This window comes from Lemur catta, chromosome 9 (genome assembly GCF_020740605.2).
Source record: "Lemur catta isolate mLemCat1 chromosome 9, mLemCat1.pri, whole genome shotgun sequence".
NCBI lineage: Eukaryota > Metazoa > Chordata > Mammalia > Primates > Lemuridae > Lemur > Lemur catta.
The window spans coordinates 74,206,696-74,229,797 of NC_059136.1; the positions used below are offsets into that span (position 1 = coordinate 74,206,696).

Consider the following 23,102-nt stretch of genomic DNA (forward strand, 5'->3'; position numbering starts at 1 on the left):
CAAACATCCTCCCTGACTTGCTTGGTACTTTATAGTTCCTTTCATTTGATGCTTCTGATGCTCTACCAGAGGCAGAAAGTTTTAAGGCATAACTGGAAGTCAGTTGACACAACTTTTATGTTTTAAAATCAGATGAATTTAGCATTTCACATATTTTTAAAAAATGTGTTTAATGTGAAAGTAACTGTCTATCTTTAAAATTGAAGGCTTCAAGATGATGTATCCTATCTTGTGAGTATATATAGCCATCAACAAATACATTAAAAACTACAGGATTTGTCTCCAAATGCCTGTTGTCACAATCCTTGAGGAATTTATCATCTAGCTGAGGTGGGACATAAATATAATACATCTGCTGAATTTTAGAGCGAGGACCTTAGTAACCTCATTTGTTCTGTCCATACTGATGTATTAATAGTTAAGTTTACAAAGTACTTCCTTAAGCTTGGACCAGAGGGCCACAGCTTGGTTTTACAGGTGAACCCAAATTAGCAACATTAAATTGTCCTGCCTAAGATCAGGATTAGAGTCAGGACTAGAACTCAGGGTTCTTAAAAGTCACTAGCTATGCTCTTTACAATTTACCACACTTTCTTCTAGAAGGAAGTGGAAGTAGCAACAGCCATAGAAGATAACGCAAAATTGTTTTAGAGTCCACGTATGGTCAAGAGAAATAGTTTAAGTGTCAAGAGGGAGAACTCACCTGGAGTAGAATTTATCTTAACCCCCCTAACTGAATTTGTAAGGATTACCCTCGAGTTGGCTAGTAATAAATTTTATGTGATCCACACAGGTATGCACCATTCCAAAGTCAATGTCTTTCTGTGATCTGTATGCTGTCTATGCCATTAGTTCGAGAGCATCAGAAAGATTTAAAATCCATAGTTAAAGGCATTATTAAAATAAGGTCTGGGCCTGGCGCGGTGGCTCACACCTGTAATCCTAGCACTCTGGGAGGCCGAGGTGGGTGGATCGTTTGAGCTCAGGAGTTCGAGACCAGCCTGAGAAAGAGCGAGACCCCGTCTCTACTAAAAATAGAAAGAAATTAGCTGGCCAACTAAAATATATATATAGAAAAAAATTAGCCGGGCATGGTGGTGCATGCTTGTAAGTCCCAGCTACTCAGGAGGCTGAGGCAGGAGGATTGCTTGAGCCCAGGAGTCTAAGGTTGCTGTGAGCTAGGCTGACACCACAGCACTCTAGCCCAGGCAACAGAGTGAGAGTCCATCTCAAAAAAAAAAAAAAAAAAAAAAAATAGGGTCTGGCTGGATGTGGTGGCTCACACCTGCAATCCTAGTACTTTAGGAGGCCTAGGCCAGAGGATTGCTGGAGGCCAGGAGTTCAAGACCAGCCTGAGCAAGAGCCAGACCCATCTCTACTAAACATAGAAAAATTAGCTGGGTGTAGTGGTCCCCAGGCCTGCAGTCCCAGCTACTCTGGAGGCTGAGGCAGGAGGATTGCTTGAGCCCTGGAGTTTGAGATTGCAGTGAGCTATGATGATGCCACGGCACTCTAGCCCGGGAGACAGAGCAAGACCCTGTCGCAAAAATAATAAATGTATAAACAGGGTCTGGTCATAAATAAAAATTCCTTATCTCAAAGTACTTGTAGATGAACTGGAAAGGAGTGTGTCACTTGCCCCCAGAATAACTAATTGCGGTTAAATATAAAACTGCTGGATAAAAGATGGACAGCTTAATTCGTAAACACCTCAGGTATGGTGTTAGGCCCAGTTTTGAAAAGGGTATGCAAATTCTGAGAATTACCATTGGGGGGAAAAAGTGGAAGAACATAACGAGTGAGTGTGGGGGCCTCCTGTGGTGCAATATCTGGGCACATTCCGAAACTTCTTAATTCTCTAACAGAAAGGGATGGTAGCTATCTAGAAGTGACAAAACGTCTCAGAAAGACTAGTTTTGTAACGTTTTAACGTGGATGGACTGGCCGCAGCAGGGGCAAAGAAGGACAAACTTGGATCCAGGGTTTCACAAATATTTCTCGAGCCCTACCACGTGCCCGGTACCAGGTATCCAAGAGCAAAGTTCCTGTCTTCACAGAGTTTACAAACCTGGAAGAGTATACGCTAAAGATTATTTCAAGTAAAGTATATGGCAAATCAGGAAGCGCTAAATGGTATAAAAACACAGGGGCCGGACAGCGTGTGTATGGGGGGACGGGAGCTTCCAATTCTAAATAGGCGAGCAAGGGGAACCTCCTATTTGAGTAAAGACCCGAGGAGCCTGGGAGAGCGAGCCAGGCGGTCACCTAGGGGAGATACCCAGGCGAGAAACAGCAAGCGTCACATAACGAGAAGCTGCAACAGACCCACCGGTGCCCAGGGCTGGGGGAGCGAAATTCCTGCAAGTTAAAAGCGCTTTCCACGCAAAGTTTAGCGGCCCTCCTGCCACCAGCGATTTAACCCACCAATTTCAGTGTAAGTCTCCTCCGCCCTGCGGTGCTTTCCCTGCCCCGCCGTATCACGCAGACCGAGCCGGTCGGCCAGCGGCGCGCGGCGGCAGGTGGGCGGGCCTGTTGTCGCTCCGCCCCGTAACCCGCGCGCTGGCGGAGGGAAGGCCAAAGGTCAGAGGTTGTGAAGCTGTCATGGCGACCCTGTGTCGGACCCGTGCTGTGGCTGCCGAGAGCCATTTTCTGCGAGTGTTTCTCTTCTCCAGGCCCTCTCGCAGCGCAGGCACCGAGAGTGGCTCTGAGAGTGGCAGTGCGGATTCCAAGGAGCCTAAGACGCGCCCCGGCGGCTTCGCGAGCGCGTTGGAGCGGCACTCGGCGCTGCAGCGGAAGGCAGAGGTGGGGCGGGCGACGAGTCCCGGGAGCTGCGCTCGTGACGCGGTGGGCGGGGTCGGGGGTCGGGGCGGAGCCCAGCGCGGGGAGTGGATCCGGGATTCCGGGGAGGGTCGCGGGGTTGGGCTGTGTCGTGGCCCAGCGGCTGGCCACGGGGATCAGAGCGTGTGGCTGGTGTTTTTCTTCCATTGGTTGTACTTTTATGCGGTGTTTACGTGCTGGACCGGCTCTGTCCACACTCCTTCGCGCGCCTCTTCCCGGGGCGAGTCTGGGGGGAGGGGTACCAGTGGGGACCGCTGCCACTGAGCTGGCCTAGGGCGACCCCTGGGACTCTGAGGCGAATTGGCCTCACCTGGGAGAGGCAGGGCTCTGCGCGGGCGTGTTGTGCACCGTAGCCCCACCATGGTGCGTGTGTCTGCTGCATAAGGCTCTTCATGCACAGTAATTCAGTAGCTAGGTGAATGAGAGAATTACTGTATGAACTTGGGCAAGTGGTTTAACCTGTCAGCGTTGCACTTTCCTTTCCGGTAAATGATCTCTTTTTTAAAAAATAAAGTTTCCATCTGCCTCAGCCAGTGCTTTTGTGAAATGCCGTAGAATTATAGATAAATGAAGAGGATGAAATAGAGTACAAGCCTGAGTATTTTTAATACTAGATTCAGAAAACAGGAAATTGAATTATATACAAATAAACTCAATTTTTGTGTTTATCTCCTTGTGGAGCAGTACCAGAGAGTTCAGACTGACAATGCCTGTATTATAGGGTCATTTTAGTAGTAATTATTATCAGAATTTTCTTAAAATCCGAGGATTAGAAGAAGCCTAGCGTATTCGTTTTCTAGTTTCTGTTGTAACAAATTACCACAGATTTAGTAGCTTAAAACAACAAGGAAATTTATTTTTTTTTAGAGTTGTGAGGAGTCCGATGTGGCGAGACATGGGGCTAAAGTCAAGGTGTTGACAGAATTGTGTTTCTTTTTGTGGGGTCTTGGGACAATGTGTTTCCTTGCCTGTTTCAGCTTGTGGAGGCCTGTGGTGACTTCTCTTCTGCCTCCCCCTTCTTTTGAGGTTCCTTGTGATTACATGGGGCCTACCCAGATAATCCAGGATAATCTCCCTATTTTAAGGTCCACATGCAGTTTCATTCTCCTTTGCTATGGAAGGGGAATTTCTATTCACAAATTCTAGAGATTAGGAAGTGGACATCATTAGGGGGGCATTATTCTGTCTACCACACTAGGAGAGATCATAAAATCTCAGCAGAATAGCTATGACTGATCTGAAGCCACCTGAGGGATAGGTTTTAGATTCATCCTTGACATAGTGCTTTGAGGCTTAAGTGCAGTAAGGTAGGAAACATATAGATATAGTTGAGTGCTCCTCCAGATATTTGTATAGGAAAGGAATTTCCCTCTTTTTCACTTTCCAACATTTCTCACTCACACTCCACTCCTACGCACACCATATTCCAAGCACTTGCAGAAACCCCCAGAAAATAATTCTTAATTACTGAGCTAATTGTGGCAAGAGTGAAAATTGTAGCATCACATGTATAGTAAGTGTTTGAAACTCAAAAATGTCTCTCATACTTTGCAGTTTCACATGGTAATCAGTAATAAATGTTTGTTTAATGAAGGAAACAACCAAGGAGTTTAAGAGTAACCAGTATTCCTTTTCCTTTCTTTCCTAAGACAGTTCTAATGGGGCTGTTCAGTTTTTTTAGGGGGAGACTGGGGTGTTTCCTGTCAGCCCCAGCACATCCATTAGATTTGTTCAGTCTAGCTCTAACTGAACAGTCTGCCTGGGCAGTTGTTCTCCACCTAACACAGTTGGGAAAACGTTATTCTACTAGATGGAGGGTAAATATGTTTGGTTTACTGTGTGGGTTCACCGATTTCTTGTTCATAATTCTTTGACATCTTGGTTTAATGGAAATTAAACCAGTGGAAATTCCCTGAGAAGGAAGGTGTCAGGAGGCTCGGTTGTAGTGTCCCTTCAACAAATTTGCTTTGAAGCATTTAGAGTTAGATGGACCCCTTTACTATTTCCTAGTTGATAACCACTGATTCCAGTTGCTCCCTGGTCTGGGTCATCACACACACTGCGGACCCAGTTATCTTTCTAAAATTGGACACCTCAGACTTTATGAGGTGATTTTTTTTCTTTCCTTGGGAATGCTGTAAACCTTTATTCATACTGCCTACAAGATTAGATATGCAATAGTACATTTCTCTGTCATGGCATCAGAGGCCTGCCATCATTCAGGACCCTACCTGGCACAGAGGTTAAAAGCTTAGGCTCAGTTCCAGGCTGCCAGGATTCTGCCATCTTTCTAGCTGAGTGACTCTGGGCAATTTACTTAGCCTGTCTGAGTTTGCTCTCTTATTCAAAGTGGAGATAATACTCTCACTGTAGTTACTGGGAAGTTTACATGAAATAATACATTTAAAGTGCTCTCCATACAGTGACTGGTGCAGAGTAAGCTTTTACTCAGTACATTTTAGCTTTTATGTGGCCCCAGCAATTTCTCCTCTAGCCTTCTACTTTCTGAGGAATAGTTTCATGAAGACGTTTCCAGAATTGTACAGTTCTTTGAATGAACTCCCACTATTTTCTTAAATAATTAGCAATAAACTTTATTGTATTTTTAGAGGCAGGGTCTTGCTCTGTTGTCCATGCTGGAGTGCAGAGGTGCAGTCATAGTTCACTGCAGCCTGGAACACCTGGGCTCAAGTGATCCTCCTGCCTCAGCCTCCCAAGGTGCTGGGATTACAGGTGTGAGCCACTGCCCCCAGCCCAGTAATAAACTTTAATTTATCAAACTGTATAAGTAATAGGTGTACCACACTGGTGGTAGATGTTGATAATGGGGGAGACTATGAATGTGTGCATGCAGGGAGTGTATAGGATATTTCTGTACTGTCCTCTCAATTTTGCTATGAACCTAAAACAACTATAAAAATTTCTTTCTCTCTCTCTCTCTCTCTCTCTCTTTTTTAAGAGACAAGGTCTTGCTCTATCGCTCATGCTGGAGTGCAGTGGCGGGATCATAGCTCACTGTAACCCCTGAACTCCTGGGCTCAATCGATCCTCCTGCCTCAGCCTCCTGAAGTGTTGAGATTACAGGCATAAGCCATTGTGCCCTGCCTTAAAGTTTCTTTTTTTGAAACAATGCATGTAAGATATTATTTAAAAATGTAAGTAGGTATGTGCTTCAACTAAAGGTCGAGCTGTGCCGTTCAAAGAGAGGATAAAATCAAGTTTTTCACAGCAAAGAATCCAAAACTAAACAAAAACCTTGCATGGGCCATTCTATTTAATCCCAAATTTAAGGACATTTGTAATTACTAGTATGTTAACTTATAGTGTGAGAGTAACATGTGACACATCAGAATAAAGTTTTTTCTGACTTTTCCCCCCAATGGAATGTATGTTTCAGGAAGGCAGACCTTGTCTCTCTTATTCTGTTAAGTTCCCAGTGCCTAGCACAGTGCTTGATTGATAGTGGGCACTCAGTAAATATTTGCCGAATGTGTGAATGAATGAATAGTACACATAGTGTATATTTTAACTTCAGTTATACCTGGTCTGTCTTTGAATTGTGATCTATATGTGACTTCTCACAAACAGTTATACAAATGAGAATAGTACAAGCTCAAGTATGTCAGATAAATGTACCTGTCCAGAGTAATACTTAAGCAAAAATAAGTGTAAGAGTAATAAGAAAACTGAAACTACCACATTAGTTTTAATTTTAGTGTTTATTGAGAGTTTTTGGTGCTTTCCTAACATGTTTATGACGAGGAATGTGAGCAATTGTTAGGTGTTAATGGGGATTGAACTTGTAAAAAAACTCTTTACTCTTGTAAGTTTCTGAATCTATTTAATTGAAGAATATACTGAGATTATAAGATGAATAAATACTATTTGTGTGATTAGGATTTTTGAAAAAGAAATTAAACTAATTGGTTTGTTTTGTTTCTTATTTTCTTGGGACAGAGTCTTCCTCTGTTGCTTGGGCTAGAGTGCCGTGGTGTCAGCCTAGCTCACTGCAACCTCAAACTCCTGGGCTCAAGCGATCCTCCTGCCACAGCCTCCCGAGTAGTTGGGACTACAGGTGTGGACCACCATGCCTGGCTTTTTTCTTATTTTAGTTGCCTGGCTAATTTCTTTCTAATTTTAGTAGGGACAGGGTCTTGCTCTTGGTGAGGCTGGTCTCAAACTCCTGACCTCAAGCGATCCTTCCTGAGTGCTAGGATTATAGGCCTGAGCCACCACGCCTGGCCTAAACTAATTGTTTATAGATTATAAAAGTAATATGTTTACTTTAGAAAGAAAATTTAAATAATACTGAAGGTTATTATGTGAAATGTAAAAGCTCCCTTTCCCTTTTTCTCACTTTCTTAAGGCTGGAGAGTATGTTTTTTTATGCGTATCTCCAGAGTTTTATGTATACACACATATAAAATAAGCTAAATATTTATATATGTACATATATACTTAAAAACATACAAATTGGTTCATACTATGAGTACTATTTTGAACTATATTACTATTTAAGAGTATAAATTCTAGATTCAATCTTGGTTTCAGTCTTGGTTCTCCTACCATTTACTAGCTGCTTCCTTGCAAAATTACTTAATATCTTTGTATCTCCTTTTCCTTTTTTATAAAAGGAAACCATATGTCATGGGATTATGAAATTAAATGAATCATTGTTTAAAACACTTAACATAAGTGCCTGATACTTAATAAGCACTTAGTATATTTTAGTGGCTGCTGCTGAAAATTGCTATTTTCACTTTAGCATATATGACTTTGAGTATTTTACTTTATCATTATGTATACCTCATTATAAAAATATTTGGTTGATATTCCATGATGTGGATGTTGCATAATTTATGTAACCAGAAAGACCTTCATTAATGAGCTTTTTAGGTTGTTCCTGTTTTTTTGCCTACCACAGACAATGTTACAGTGAACATTTATATTTTTTGCATACTTAGTGGGAGTATATTTGTAGGATCTGTGTTGGGTAAAAGTATATATACAATTTGAATTTTGATAGATATAGCCTGTTTATACTAAACTCCCACTTAGTACAATGCCTGTTTTTTCACTCCCTTAATCAATAGAAGGGGTATAATAGGTGGATTTTCTTGATATTGGTCAACCAAAACAAAATACACAATTTAGAAACTGGTGGCCAGGCATGGTGGCTCATACCGGTAATCCTAGCACTTTGGGAGGCCAAGGCGGGAGGATCGCTTGAGCTCAGAAGTTAGATACTAGCCTGAGCAAGAGGGAAACCCCATCTCTACTAAAAATAGAAAAATTAGCCGGGCATGGTGGTGGGCGCCTGTAGTCCCAGCTACTCAGGAGGCTGAGGCAGGAGGATCGCTCGAGCCCAGGAGTTTGAGGCTGCAGTGAGCTATGATGATGCCACTGCACTCAGGGTGATGGAGTGAGACGCTGTCTCAAAAAAAAAAAAAAAAAATTGGAAACTGGGGTTATTATCCCTCAGTTTTTGATTGTTATCATAACTGTTCATATTTTGTGACTTCATAATAAAGGAATGCTATTAATTTGAACTCCTAAATTACACTTACAGTAACAAAATACATTTACGATGTACATATTGGGATTCTATGTAAGATTATGTTTGTAAAATGGCTTCTGCTTAAAAATATTTTTGAAGATAAAGCTGGCTGTTCCCTAAACAAATCATTATTTCTTTACCTTTACTCTTTATCCTGGAATTAGCTTCCTTGACTGCAAATTCCATTGTAAAAATCACCTCTTCTATTAGGCCTTTCTGATCTCAGCAACTAGGTGAAACTCTTTTTGGATGTCCTGAGGCTTTGTTTTATACTACCTTTGCGGTATACCTGCACGTCTCAAGTTATATTAAAGTCATTTGTGAACCTACTTTATCCTGTTTTCTAGCTGTAGTTCCAAGAGATGAGGGGCCATTTTTTATTCCACCGTTTTCATCCCTTGTATGTCCGATGCTTTACACACAAGTAGGGATTGAATATACATTTGTTGATATAAGTTGGAATAAAATTTAGATTGATGGTTGAATAATTATAAATGAAAAATAACATCTCAGATGGCCTATTATTGGATTTAAAAATATGTATATATGGTGAAGAAAGTTCAAGTTTTATCCATTGGTTTAATTCTTACGGTCCTAAAGTACAGACTTATATATGTGGACCCCAGAAATAAATGATGTTCAGTAGGAGCCCTCCCCAGTAAATTTCCCTTATGAAGAACTTTCACCTGTAGCCAGGAATTTAATCAAGGGCAGTGAATCTTGAAATCTTTATCCTGATATTTCACCGAGGTTGCTAGTTAAAGGGAAGTCAAATCTAAATGACCTGTAATGCCATTGTTCTATGTGGAGGTTGTAGGTTCCATTTTTATTCCATGTTCACTTATTTACTTCTCTTTTAGAAGTAGTAGTTCATTAAATTTAATAATAGTTTATGTACTATCTCTTCACCTAGTTCTTTTTTTTTTTTTTTTAGGGTAGGGACCAAGTCCTATTTATTTTTGTAACCATATTTATGTATAGAAGACTTGGTAAATGTTTGCTAATGATATATTTTAAGTCAGATACCTTTTTCTCTCCTTTTTCAAAAATATTTTGAAACCTTAATCACTCTTATGTCAGTTAGACAATATAGATTTGTGGAAATCTGTTAAACTGATCGGCAGCTGTGCCATAGCATATAACCCATCTCATAGTCACAAGGTGGCAGTAGTTGAGCAAAGAACTGGTTTTTCTGCTTCATGAATACTACTATTTCTTAACAGTAGAGGGTGGCATATCACTTTTCATCATGTTGAAAAAATGGTTTTCGGAGAGTTTTGAGAGTCACGCAGTAGAACATTTTACTATTGGAGCTTATTTGTTTAGAATACTGATTTTACCTTATTTTAGAAATTAGGTTAGATTGAATGCAAATATTTTTTAAAATGTTAGTTTTCACTTTTTCATGAATATTTCTTATTGATATTCTATATTTCAAAATACTAGAATATTCCAGAAGCAGCTTATTTAAAATCAGATGTTTAGTCCTTTCAGAATACTGAACAAATAAAAAATATGTACTTTTATTTATTTTCATATAAGGGGAAAATTCCCTTTTAGTTTAAGTTTTAAGTCCACTAAATTCATATACTGTAGTAGCAAAATTGTATAGTTTTACCTAACCCTTTGTTTTCTTACGAGTGTTATTGACAACTTTAAAATTATATCAGTGTTTTAAAAACTATTTTATATGTAAAGAAATGTTGAAAAATGTTTCTGGTTTTAACCATGATGCCAGCCTGTTGTTACCTTCCAGAATTCTAGGAGAGCTATCTCTGAATCAGTAATAAAAATCTTCTGAAATGTTTAGTTTCACAGTGGAGTCTCACATTTTCAAAGCTTATTTTGAGGAAATGCCCGGTTAATATAAAAACAATGAAAGAATAAATTGAAGTAAATAGAATTCTCTGGAGAAAGTAGGTTTTTGTCAGTGCTTATCATATACTTATAAGCAGTACTATACATTTTTTAAGAGATACATATATTCTGTATATATTTTGTTTTGTGGATGGTCATATGATCTGATCATACCTAATCAGACTTTTATGGTTTCCCAAGTCAACATTAGCTTTCACTGTTTGTATATCTTTCTTAACTCTCATTTTTGCTCGGAAATCTCACTTCCATTTTTTTATGTTTAGGTTTTGGGTTTTTTTAAAAAAAGGTTACTATATGTCAAATTTTTCTCTTTTGATTGCATTCATTTTTGTAACATGATTATGGCGCTTAAGGTTGTTTTTATCTATTGTCATTAAATAGCAGAGGAAATAACTAAGCATATTTGAGTCGAGTCTGGTTTGTGGGGATTTGGGAATAAAATTAAACAGTCGTGATTCAGTTTGGGTTTTGCCTCCCTTTTTGAAGCTTTAGGGACTCTGCTGTTGGCAACTGCCAGGCAATCGGTAGTGGACTCAATCCAGGAATTGGCAACTTAGCAAGTTGCCTGACCTCCAGCCAGGGCTAAAAAGTTGAGATGTTTGGGTTTTTCCAAGGGAGATAAGTGCACACTGGGAGTGGGGTGTCACTGGGATAGAGAGTAGATTATTTTTCCTACAGAAATGAAAACTTACATTCAAATAAAAAGCTGTACACAGATGTTCATAGCAACTTCAACTGTAATAACCAAAAACTGAAAACAACCCAGATGTCCTTCAGCTGGTGAATGATTAAACAAGCTGTGGCACATCCTTACCAGGAAATACTACTTAGCAATAAAAAGTAATGAGCAATTAATTGATAGACGCAACAACTTGAATGACTCTCAAGGGAATTATGCTGAATGAAAAAAAATAGCCAGTCCCAAAGGGTTACATATTATGTGATTTCATTTGTATGACATTCTTGAAATGATAAAATTGTAGAGATGGAGAACAGATCAGTATTTTCTAAAGAGTTAGGGATGGGAGAGAGGTAGAAGGGAGGTGGGGAGTTTTAACAGGAAGGATCCTTGTGGCAATGAAACTATTTTGTATCTTGACCATGGTGGCAAATACAAGAACCTATACATATGATAAAATTGCATTGAACTAGATATACAAATGAGCCCATGTAAAACTGGTGAAATATAGTAAGATCAGTAGACTGTATCAATATCCATTTCCTAGTTGTGATATTATATTGTATATTATACTCTTATGTTACCATTGGCAGGACTAGGTAAGGGTGCTGAGGATCTCTGTTCTATTTCTTACAATTGCATGTGACTCTACAGTGATTTCAGAATAGAACATTTAGTTGTTTTTTTTTTTTTTAAAAGGATCATTTCACTAGTCTGTTAGGCCTGGCATTGGTAAGACCATCAAATTCCAAAAGCATGAGCTCATTACCCCATGCTATTTTCCTGTAAAATGATGTTTTTGGTTAGAAGCAGTGCTGTGTGGAATACCAAGAAAGCTAGAATAGCTGAAAGTAAAGTTCCACATGTCTACCTGTGTACCTTAGCCTTCAGTTAGACAACTTCTGTCTTATTAGAAACCTTAAAGGCATCCCTTGGTCCTAGGTTGTGTCTGTCTCTGTCTTCCACTCTCCTCTCCAGCATTTGGCTCACATATATGGGGTGGGGGAAGGCACTGATTATCTAGTCTTCTTTTTAACTGTATTTTTTCCTAGCATAATTATTCTCCTATTAGGCTACACTTCTATGACAGAGATTTCTAATTATTTTTGATCATGCCCCTTCATTAAGAGATTTTTAAGCACGTGTTCTAATATTTACTTTAAAAATATATATGTACTATAGTTCTATTTTTATATACATTTTAAAACAAAAACATTTTGAAGGTGAAGTAAAAAAATAGAAATTCCAGTGTTCTCTTCTTTTGTCCTGTGGGTTACCTCCTCCTATGAAGATTACTACTCTTTCATACAACCTTGTCCTCTTTCCTTCAGGCCTGCTCTGTAGATTTGTATTCCTTGGCCCCATGTTTCCTATGTCTTTTTTATGAAGTCTCATCTTTAACCTTCTCTACAAGTATTTCTTGCTTGCTTTCTTGATAATACTGCTTCCCTTCTGGCCTCCCCTAGTATAGGTTGTGATGGGTCTCAAGACTAAGAGAAGAAAAGGAGTCGTCTTGGTTCTTGTTTCTCTGTACCATTTCAGACTACTATTCTTTAGAAATACTTTAAAAAGGCTCCTTGATAGAAATCTTCTCAATTCTTTCCAATTTGTCTTCAGCATCTGGCTCACAGCTTTTCTCTTTTCCTCTTCACACTTACCCTCTTCATTGACTTCAGCATTTACATTCATGACTTCTGTCAATAATTTGGTCACATAGTCTTTTGTATATTGACCTTATTTCTCACCATTAAGTATGATATTAGCTGTAGGTTTTTTGTAGATATTCTTTATCCAGTTGAGGAAGTTCCCCTCTATTCCTAGTTTACTGAGAGTTTTATCATAAATGGGTTGCTTTTTCTGCAACTGTGGATATGACCATGTGATTTTTCATCTTTAATTGACTGATGCAGTGGATTACATTAATTTTTTTTTTTTTTTGAGACAGAGGCTCACTCTGTTGCCCCAGGAAGAGTGCAGTGGTATCAACATAGTGTACTGCAGCCTCAAACTCCTGGGTTCAAGTGATGCTCCTGTCTCGGGTCTTGCTCTTGCTCATACTAGCCTCTAACTCCTGAGCTGAAGCAATCCTCCAGTCTTGGCCTCCCAGAGTGCCAGGATAAGCCACCGCACCCAGCCCCCATTAACTGATTTTTAAATGCTGAACCTGGCATAAATCCCACTTGATTGTGGTATATAATTCTTTTTATATGTTGCTGGATTTGATTTGCTAATATTTTGTTGAGAAATTTTACATCTATGTTTATGAGAGATACTGGTCTATAGTGTTCTTTTCTTGTAGTGTCTTTGTGTGGTTTTGGTATTAGGGTAATGTTGGCCTCATAGAATGAATTAGGAAGTATTCTCTATGCTTCTATTTTCTGAAAGAGATTATAGGGAATTGGTATAATTTCTTCCATAAATTTTTGGTAGAATTCACCAGTGAACCCATGTGGACCTGGTGCTTTCTGTTTTAGAAGTAAATAAATTATTAATTCAATTTCTTTAATAGACATAGGCTTATTCAGATTGTCTATTTCTTCTTGTGTGAGTTTTAGCAGATTACGTCTTTCAAGGAATTGGTCCATTTAATCTAGGTTATCAGATTTGTTGGTATGGAGTTGTTTGTAATATTTATTTATTATCCTTCTAGTGTCCATGGGATCTGCAGTGATGTCTGCCCTCTCTTTCATTTTTGATATTAGTAGTTTGTGTCCTCTCTTTTTTTTTTCTCAGCCTGGCTAAAGGCTTATCAATTTTATTGATCTTTTCAAAGAACCAGCTTTTGGTTTTGTTGATTTTTCTGTATGGATTTCCTATTTTTAACTTCACTGCTTTCTGCCCTAATTTTTATTATTTTTTTCCTTCTACTTACTTTGGATTTAATTTACTCTTGTTTTCCTAGTTTCCCAAGGTGGAAGCTTAGGTGATTGATTTTAGAGCTTTCTTCTTTTCTAGTATATGCATTTGATGCTGTAAATTTCCCCGTAAGCACTGCTTTCACTGTATCCCACTAATTTTGATGTTATGTTTCCATTTTCATTTAGTTTAAAGTATTTTTAAATTTCTCTTGAGATTTCTTCTTTGACCCTCCTGTGATTTAGAAGTGTTTACTTCCAAATATTTTGGGATTTTTGAGCTATTTTTCTGTTACTGATTTCTAATTTAATTCCATTGTGGTCTGAAAGCAGACATTGCATGATTTCTGTTCCTTTACATTTGTTAAGGTATGTTTTATCATCCAGAATGTGGTCTACTTTGGTGAATGTTTCATGTGAGCTTGAGAAGAATATGCGTTCTATTGTTGGGTGAATTAGTCTATAGATGTTCATTATATACAGTTGGTTTATGGTGTTGTTGAGTTCAACTATATCTTTACTCATTTTTTGCTTGCTGGATCTGTCCAGTTCTGATAGAGGGGTATTAAAGTCTCCAGCTGTAAGAATGGATTTATCTGTTTCTCCTTGCAGTTTTATCAGTTTTTGCCTCATATATTGTGACTGTTGTTAGGCACATACACATTAAGGATTGTTAAATCTTCCCTTTATCACTAACAAATTGTTTATCATGGACAAACTGTTACCTGCTATATCAGTTAAGAATAAGAAGGATAAAAGTTTTTATTTTACTTTCACTTATTCTTTCTCTGATGTTCTTCCTTTATGTTGATGTGAGTTCTGACCTTTATACTTTTCTTCTCTCTAAAGAATTTCTTTAAACGTTTCTTGCAAGACAGGTCTACTGGCAACATATTCCCTCAATTTTTGTTTGTCCAAGAAAGTCTTTATTTCTTTCACTTTTTTCTTTTTTTTGAGACAGTCTCACTCTGTCACCCCAGGTAGAGTTCAGTGGTGTCATGGTAGCTCACTGCAACCTCAAACTCCTGGGCTTAAGTGATGATGCTTCTGCCTCAGCTTCCCTAGTAGCTGGGAATACAGGTACATGCCACTATGCCTAGCTAATTTTTCTATTTTTAGTAGAGATGGGTTTCACTCTCTCAGGCTGGTCTTGAACTCTTGACTGAACTCAAGCCATCCACCAGCCTCAGCCTCCCAGAGTGCTAGGATTACAGGTGTGAGCCATCACACCCAGCCTGCCTTCACTTTTGAAGGATAATTTCTCAGGGTACAGAATTCTAGGTTGGCATTTTTTTTTTTTTTCACTTAACACTTTAGCTATTTTATTCTGCTTGCTTGCATTGTTTCTGAGGAGAAGTTGGATGTAATTCTTATCTTTGCTCCTCTGTAGATAAGGTGCCCCTCCCCACAGCCTCTTTTAGGATATTTATCTTTGATTTCCTGTGGTTTGAGAATGATACTGTATGCCTAAGTGGAGTGTTTTGGGCATTTATCCTGCTTGGTATTCTCTGAGCTTCCTGGATCTATGGTTTGGTGTCTGTTATTAATTTGGGGGAATTTTTAGTTATTATTGTTTCAAATATTCTGCTCCTTTCTCTCTCTCTTTTCCTTCTGGAATTCTCATGTGCAGCTTTTACCTTTTGTAGTTGTCCCAAAGTTCTTGGATATTTTTTTTTAAGTTTTTTTCCTCTTTGCTTTTTAGTTTTGGCAGTTGCTGTTGAGATACCCTCAAGGTCAGAGATTGTTTCCTCTGCTATGTTCAGTCTACCAATAAGCCCATCAAAGGCATTGTTCATTTCTGTTACAGTGTTTTTGATCTCTAGCATTTCTTTTTGATTCTTACCTAGAATTTCTATCTTTCTGCTTACATTGCCCATCTGTTCTTGCATCCTGTCTACTTTATTCACTAGAGCCCTTAGCATCTTAATCATTGTTGTATTAGATTCCTGGTTTGATAATTCCAATACCCTGCCAGATTTAAGTCTGGTTCTGATGTTTACTGACTCTTCAGACTATTTTTTGCCTTTTAGTATGTCTTGTAATTTTCTCTTGATAGCTGGACATGGTATGCTGGGTAAAAGGAACTGCTGTAAATGGGCCTTTAGTAATATGGTGATAAGGTGTTAGGGGAGGGAAGGTATTTCTATCCTATGAGCAGGTCTCAGGCTTTTAATGAGGACAGTGAACTTTACAGTTTTTCCCTCCATTTTGATGGGATAGGATGGCAGAACCAGCTAGAGTTAGGTATTTCCCTTCCGCCAGGTCACTAGGCTCTGATAAAACCCCAGCAGGTTAGGCTTTCCTGAGAACAGACCTTGTCTGAGTCTGGTGTATTTCAGATGGTTCTGTTTCCCCTCCCCTTGCCTGAAGTGCACAGGGATTTGTCTCCTGTATTCATTGTGAGAACCAGGTTGAGCTCCTGGAGATAAAACTCATAAAATTGTAGGAGCCCTCAATGACTAGATCCCCTTGGAGTTTTTAGCTTTCAGACTTGTCCACACTAAGCCTCCAGCAATTCAGCAGTTATAGTTCCATCCTATAGGTGGGATTCCCTACCTCATCACTGGTTCCCAGAGAGGCTTGTGCTTGGGGGTTTCTGGTTCAACCAGCAGTTCTCTGCATTGTCTCTCCAAATTTAGGGGTAGCAGTTTGCCCTGTGACCCTCCTATCTCTCAGTTGGATCTAAGAAGAGTTGTTGATTTTTCAGTTTGTTCAGCTTTTTACTTGTTGAGAAGACGTGGCAACTTCTTCTATCTTCTTACATGATGCAACCAGAAGTCACCACACAGTTTTTCAGTATCATATTCTAAGACCTTCATTTCCACTTTCCTTCACTTGCAGGTATACCATAATTTGTACATCATTATCACTTATTTTTTTAAAGCTTTCCCCATCAGCTATAAAACATCATTATCCCTTAGAACTATCTTATCTTCAAATTCTCAAACTCTTTCTTGGACCACAGTTTTACCCTTATCATGTTCTCTAATTTCTTTTCTTTTTTTTTATTTCAGCTTATTGTGGGGGTACAAAAGTTCAGGTTATGTATATTGCCCATACCCCCTCCAACCCCCGAGTCAGAGCTTCAAGCGTGTCCATTCCCCAGACAGTGTGCATCGCACTCATCATGTAGGTATACACCCATCCCCTCCCCCCACCCCCCACATCTGTCCGATACCCAATTGGTGTTATTCCCAAATGTGCACTTAGGTGATGATCAGGGAAACCAATTTGCTGGTGAGTATATGTGGTGCTTATTTTTCCATTCTTGGGTTACTTCACTTAATAGAATGGGTTCCAACTCTCTCCAGGAGAACCAAAGAGATTCTATATCACCGTTATTTCTTATAGCTGAGTAATACTCCATGGTATACATATACCACATTTTACTAATCCACTCATGTATTGATGGGCATTTGGGTTATTTCCACATCTTTGCAATTGTGAATTGTGCTGCTATAAACATTTGGATGCAAGTGTCTTTTTTATAGAATGACTTTTGTTCTTTTGGGTAGATGCCCAATAATGGGATTGCTGGATTGAATGGTAGGTCTACTTGCATCTGTTTAAGGTATCTCCATATTGCTTTCCACAGGGGTTGCACTAGTTTGCAGTCCCACCAGCAGTGTGTGAGTGTTCCTGTCTCTCCGCATCCACGCCAACATGTATTGTTTTGGGACTTTTTGATAAAGGCCATTCTCACTGGAGTTAAGTGATATCTCATTGTGGTTTTGATTTGCATTTCCCTGATGATTAGAGATGTTGGGCATTTTTTCATATGTTTGTTAGCCATTCTTATATCTTCTTTTGAAAAATTTCTATTCATGTCCTTTGCCTACCTTTTGATAGGGTTGTTTGATTTTTTTCTTACTGATTTTCCTGAGTACTAAATAGATTCTTGTTATCAGTCCTTTATCGGATGTGTAGCATGCAAAAATTTTTTCCCATTCTGTAGGTTGTCTGTTTACTCTCGTGACTGTTTCTTTGGCTGTGCAGAAGCTTTTTAATTTTTTTAGAGACAGGGTCTCACTACGTTGCCCAGCCTGGATTTGTACTCCGAGGCTCAAGTGATCCTTTGCTTCAGCCTCCCAAGTAGCTAGTACTACAGGTGTGCCCACAGTGCCTGTCTGGTCTTCAGTTTCTTAATCATACTTTTCTCTAACAGTCTGTCAACTTTTCTCCAGTTCTACCTTCCTTCATACTCAGTCCAGAACCACTTGACAACCATTCTAATACCCTAGAATCTCACTCCCTTAATCATCTGCCCTTTCTGCCAACCTAGAGCTCCCTTAACGTAACTTGCATTGCTCTTATACCTAGCCTACCACATGCTGCTGGATCCTGTTAGTCTGGGGATTTTTAACCTTGGCACTGGCAACATTTTGGACCACATAATTCTTTGATGAGGGAGCTGTTCTGTGTATTGTAGAATATTTAGTAGCATCCCTGGCCTCTATACAGTAGATTCCAGTAGCATCCCTAGTCATGACAATCAAATACATCTCCAGACATTGCCAGATGTCTCCTGGGGGGTAAAATAGTCCTGGTTGAAAAATACTAGATTAGTCTATAAAACTTGATGGTGACTGGGTCTATAAGAAATTGATTAATTTTTTTTAAAAAGCTAACTTTTGGGAGTGCTTACCTTCAAGCAATGTTTGAGTGTTTTACGTATGGTCATGAATTTATTCCTCACACCAACCCTGTAAGATAGGTATAATTATTAACTCCACTTTATAAAATGAGTAAACAGAATCACAGGGTAGTAAGTGCATAGCCCCAGAGCTGGGAAGTGGTAAAGCCAAGATTTGAATTATGTGGCCAGACTTCAGAGCCTTCCTGTAGGAGCCCCCCCCTATTCTAGTTGGCACTGATTGTTCATGTGCTTGCTGCACAGCTGTCATTTTTATTGTTTTTTTTAATTTTTTTTTTTTGATACAGAATCTCATTCTGTTGCCCAGGCTAGAGTAACATGGCATCAGCCTAGCTCACAGCAACCTCAAACTCCTGGGCTCAAGCGATCCTCCTGCCTCAGCCTCCTGGGTAGCTGGAACTACAGGCATGCGCCACCATACCCGGCTAATTTTTTCTATATATATTTTTAGTTGTCCATATAATTTCTTTCTATTTTTGTAGTAGAGATGGGGTCTCGCTTTTGCTCAGGCTGGTCGCAAACTCCTGAGCTCAAACGATCCACCCGCCTTGGCCTCCTAGAGTGCTAGGATTACAGGCATGAGCCACTGCGCCTGGCCCATTTTGATTCTTTACTGCTTCTATGAGTCATCTATTGCTGCGTAACAAACTGTCTCAAACTTAGTTCTCTAGACAATTCATTCACTTCTTTTAGAGAAGAGGAAAAAAAATCATATATATTTTTATCAGGGCAATAAATGCCTTATTACCAGGTATTATGCACTTGAGGTATTTTGGACTTCACAGAAGATTGAGTGCCCTGCCTCTGTTCTTTTTAATTATTCCCCTTGTTTTCAGCTCGTCTTCTCATTCTAGCCTTCTGTTATTCCTGGCATAACTGAGCCCCACACCTTTATGGAATTCTTCAGGATAAACTAGCTTTTTTTTCATCGCTTTCTCCTTCCTGCAGTTTCCTTCACTCTGCTTCGTTAATTACCACTCTTCTACATGCTTTCTGTCTGCTAGGAAGTATATTTGTATGCTTTTAGTTTCCATCCTGTCCTCCTCAATATTGAGGGTTTATAATTTTTATATTTTTTTCATTCATTTGCCCTCATTTAATGGGATTTCAAGAGGGAGAGAGATAAATGTACTTTGCCATCTTAAACCACTAATCCATTTATTTTAATAAAAGAACATTGTTATGAGCATAACATTTGTTGGTTATTAAAGATACAAAAGTTATTATAGCACAGTTAATAGAAGTGAGTCATTTTAAAATTACTTGTCAGAGAAGATGCATGTTGAAGGTTTTTTAATATGAAGTAAAGTATATATACCATTTCATTATTTTTGTTGTTATTGTTTAAATTAAAAGATGAAGCTGGGTAGGATGAGGTGTTCCATTTTTAATGTGTAATACTTTATAAAATCCTTTTTCTATTTTAGAATATTTAAGAATTCCTACTACTTTAGAGTTGGAAGAAAATTTATAGATATCTAATCCTTTCATTTACAATTGAGAAAACAGATCCAAAGAAGTTAAATGACTTATTCAAGATTTTGTAGGTATTATTGGCTGAGCTGGTCATAGAACTCAGGTTTTGTAAGTATTTCTGTCATTCTGCTGTACTGTTTTCTTTCTTTTAAGTTTTTTATGATTTTTTTTATCTACTTTCCACCTTTTGCAGCAACTTTTATTTAAGAACCACTGTTCAGCATACCGTGTAGCTTTGAATAACATATATGGTACTTGTGTAAAATAAAGTAGCTGGACTAGTCGATGTCTCATGTTTATTTTAGCACTAGTAGCCCCTTATTCCAAGCTATATATTAAATTTTTTCATATGCATAAAAGTTATTTATATATATATGCTTAAGGTATATTAAACATTTTAAAGTAATACATATTCTTTGTATTCTAGATTTTCTATAATAAATAGTATGAAGAAGAAAATAGTTCTATATTGACATTATTACAGATAGCATTTGGTGCTTTTCTTTTGAGGGATTTGTATCTCTATATAATACTACTATAAACATATATAAATTTATATAAATTCGTATATAAATATGTGCACTGTTATTTTTAACTATTTGCCAGATAGCCAACATTCTTTGAAATTTTACATAGGTTTATGTTATAAACCTAATACGTGCACAACTAAGCTTACTCTCTTACCTCTGCTTACTCTTCCCCTTCATCCATGCCTCCCCCTTTGCCTCAGTTTCTGCAGCCACTTGGGTATCACAGCTTTGCTGTACTATTTGGTAAATGTTGTTGTATCCCTTCTTCTATATTCCCATGACCAATGCTTCAGTGTATGCCCTTTTTAAAAAAAAATAAATTTTATTGTGTATATTTAAGGCATACAACATGGTGTTGTAATATATATATGTAGTTACTATAGTGGAACAGGTTAACATAGCCATCATCTCACACAAGTTACTTATTTTCCCTCCTGTGGCAAGAGCAGCTATAATCTACTCATTTAGCAAAAATCCTGAAGCAAAATACTATTATTAACTATAGTCGTTATTTTGTACATTAGATCTTTTGACTTGTTCATTCTACATATTTGCTACTTTGTATCCTTTGACTTATAGTTCCCCATTTCCTCTCCCTAACTCCACAACCTTGGTTAACCACGGTTTTATTCTCTGTCTCTATGTATCTTTTTTTTTCCTAAGATTCCACTTATAAGTAAGATCATGCAATATTTTTCTTTCTGTGTCTGGCTTACTTCACTTAGCATAATGTCCTCTAGGTCCATCCATGTTGTGGCAAATGTCAAGATCACCTCCTTCTAAAAGGCTGAGTGATATTCTATTATTTTTACATATATATGTATTATATATATATATGACAGTTTCTATATTCATTTGTCCATTGATGGACACCTGTGTTTCCATATCTTGGCTATGGTAAATAGTTCTACAATGAACAGGGGAGTGCAGATATCTAGTGTAAGCCATTTATTACCTCTATCCTAGCTAATTGGAGGAGACTCTCAACAGTTGACTCTCTTTTCTTTTTTTTTTTTCTTCTTCTTTTAGTCCATTTTGCATACTGCTACCAAAGCATTGTGTTTTGTTTTGTTTTGTTGAAACAAAGAACAAGTATTGTCACCTCATTGATTACAAACTTCTTTTGACTCCCTACTGCTTATAAGATGTCTAACCTATTTAGCCTACGGTATAAGACTTTTTACAACCTAAGTGTCGGTAGCAGTTGTTTTCAGCAACTTTTTGAACCCTAATCTGTGTTGTCATGTTGGTTTAACTCTGTATTCCCTTACCATTTCACATAGTTTCATATGAAGGCCCAGAACAGAACCTGGTATGTGATAAGCAGTCAACACTCAACATATGTTTGATGAATGAATGAAAGCAGTACTGTTCCATATATCTGCTACCTAGACAGTCCTGTTGAACTTTCAGGCTTCAAAGGGAGAAAATAGTACAGCAGAATAACAGGAAATCTGAGCTCTATGACCAGCTCAGAAGGGAAGCAGTCAACTCCAAGTTACTTGATTTACCTATGACAACTCTATGAATAAGCTTTATTGTAACATTTTCCAGGGTTAGACACTGAACTCCATGATACACACCCAGTGGTGACAGTGTGCTTACAATTTCTGCAGTTTGCATCAGCATGAGAGGAGCTAACAATGTTGATTTAGACACTTTAAAAACAGGACTCCTTGTAGTCAACATATATTGTGGGAGTTGCTACATTTATTATTTTTAGAAGTCCCTTGACAAGTAAATGAGTGCATCTTGGCTTATGCCCTAGGAATTCAGAGATGGTTCTAGACTATGATTTTTGAAGGAGGACTTTGATTATTTGAAACGGTTCCAGAAATCAATACTGCAGTATCAAACATCAAATGCAATAATGAGCATACAATTTAAAAGCAAATTCAGGTGTTAATCTAGGAGTCTTATATTTTTAATAAAATCATTTCACTCGCTGAAAACATACTGACTTGCCTTTCAAAATGTAACAAAATAAAGGCAAAAATAGTGGGAGAGAAAGCAAGTGTTCTATTTCCACTAGATTTTAAAGTTGCCTTTAAAAAATATTTATAATTTTATAAAGTGTATAATGTAATAAGTATTTCACAACAGACTTACCAAAAATCTCAAGAGAATCCTTTTAAACGTTTGGGAACACTCAATAATTTTCTAAAACCAAGGAGGAAATACTACTTACTACTTACTATCATCCTAATCTTAGCCCAAACCTTTCTTCACAATTATAAAGGAGATTATGGTACTGTTTTAGGAACGGGCCCTAGTGATGGCTGAGTTATATCCAATAAATGTTTAACTACTGAATCTTCCTGGCTTCAAATTGGAAGCCTATCCCCTGCTCCAAAAAAAAAAAAAAGGATAAGAGAAAAAAAATGAGGAAGCCTGGTATATATCAACCACAGAAGTGGAGTAATGAGAAAGCAGGTCATAGGGGAAAGTAGGCAGGACCCAACCTGGTTACAAGCAGGATGAGACACCCAAGTTGATAATCTGTCTGCTCTTCCCTTAAGCAGTGCTATTCTCAGCTACTCGTGGCAGCTGCTGTGGCTGGTATAGTGGCTCCCAGCAGAGGATCATAGTTGCTGCTCTTGTCAGGGATGGCTTACTCAGTATTACTCTCTTTGCA

The 23,102-nt window shown here is 38.4% G+C and overlaps 1 protein-coding gene across 1 annotated transcript in view; it reads left to right on the forward strand.

Moving 5' to 3' along the window:
* The first annotated feature begins 2,581 nt into the window (after positions 1 to 2,581).
* Positions 2,582 to 23,102, forward strand: part of MRPS28 (mitochondrial ribosomal protein S28) — a 94,011-nt gene continuing 73,490 nt past the window's right edge. The window contains exon 1 of the mRNA XM_045561553.1: positions 2,582 to 2,802. Coding sequence (XP_045417509.1) covers positions 2,602 to 2,802 — 201 coding nt within the window. The 5' untranslated portion in view covers positions 2,582 to 2,601. The remainder of the gene's footprint in view (positions 2,803 to 23,102) is intronic.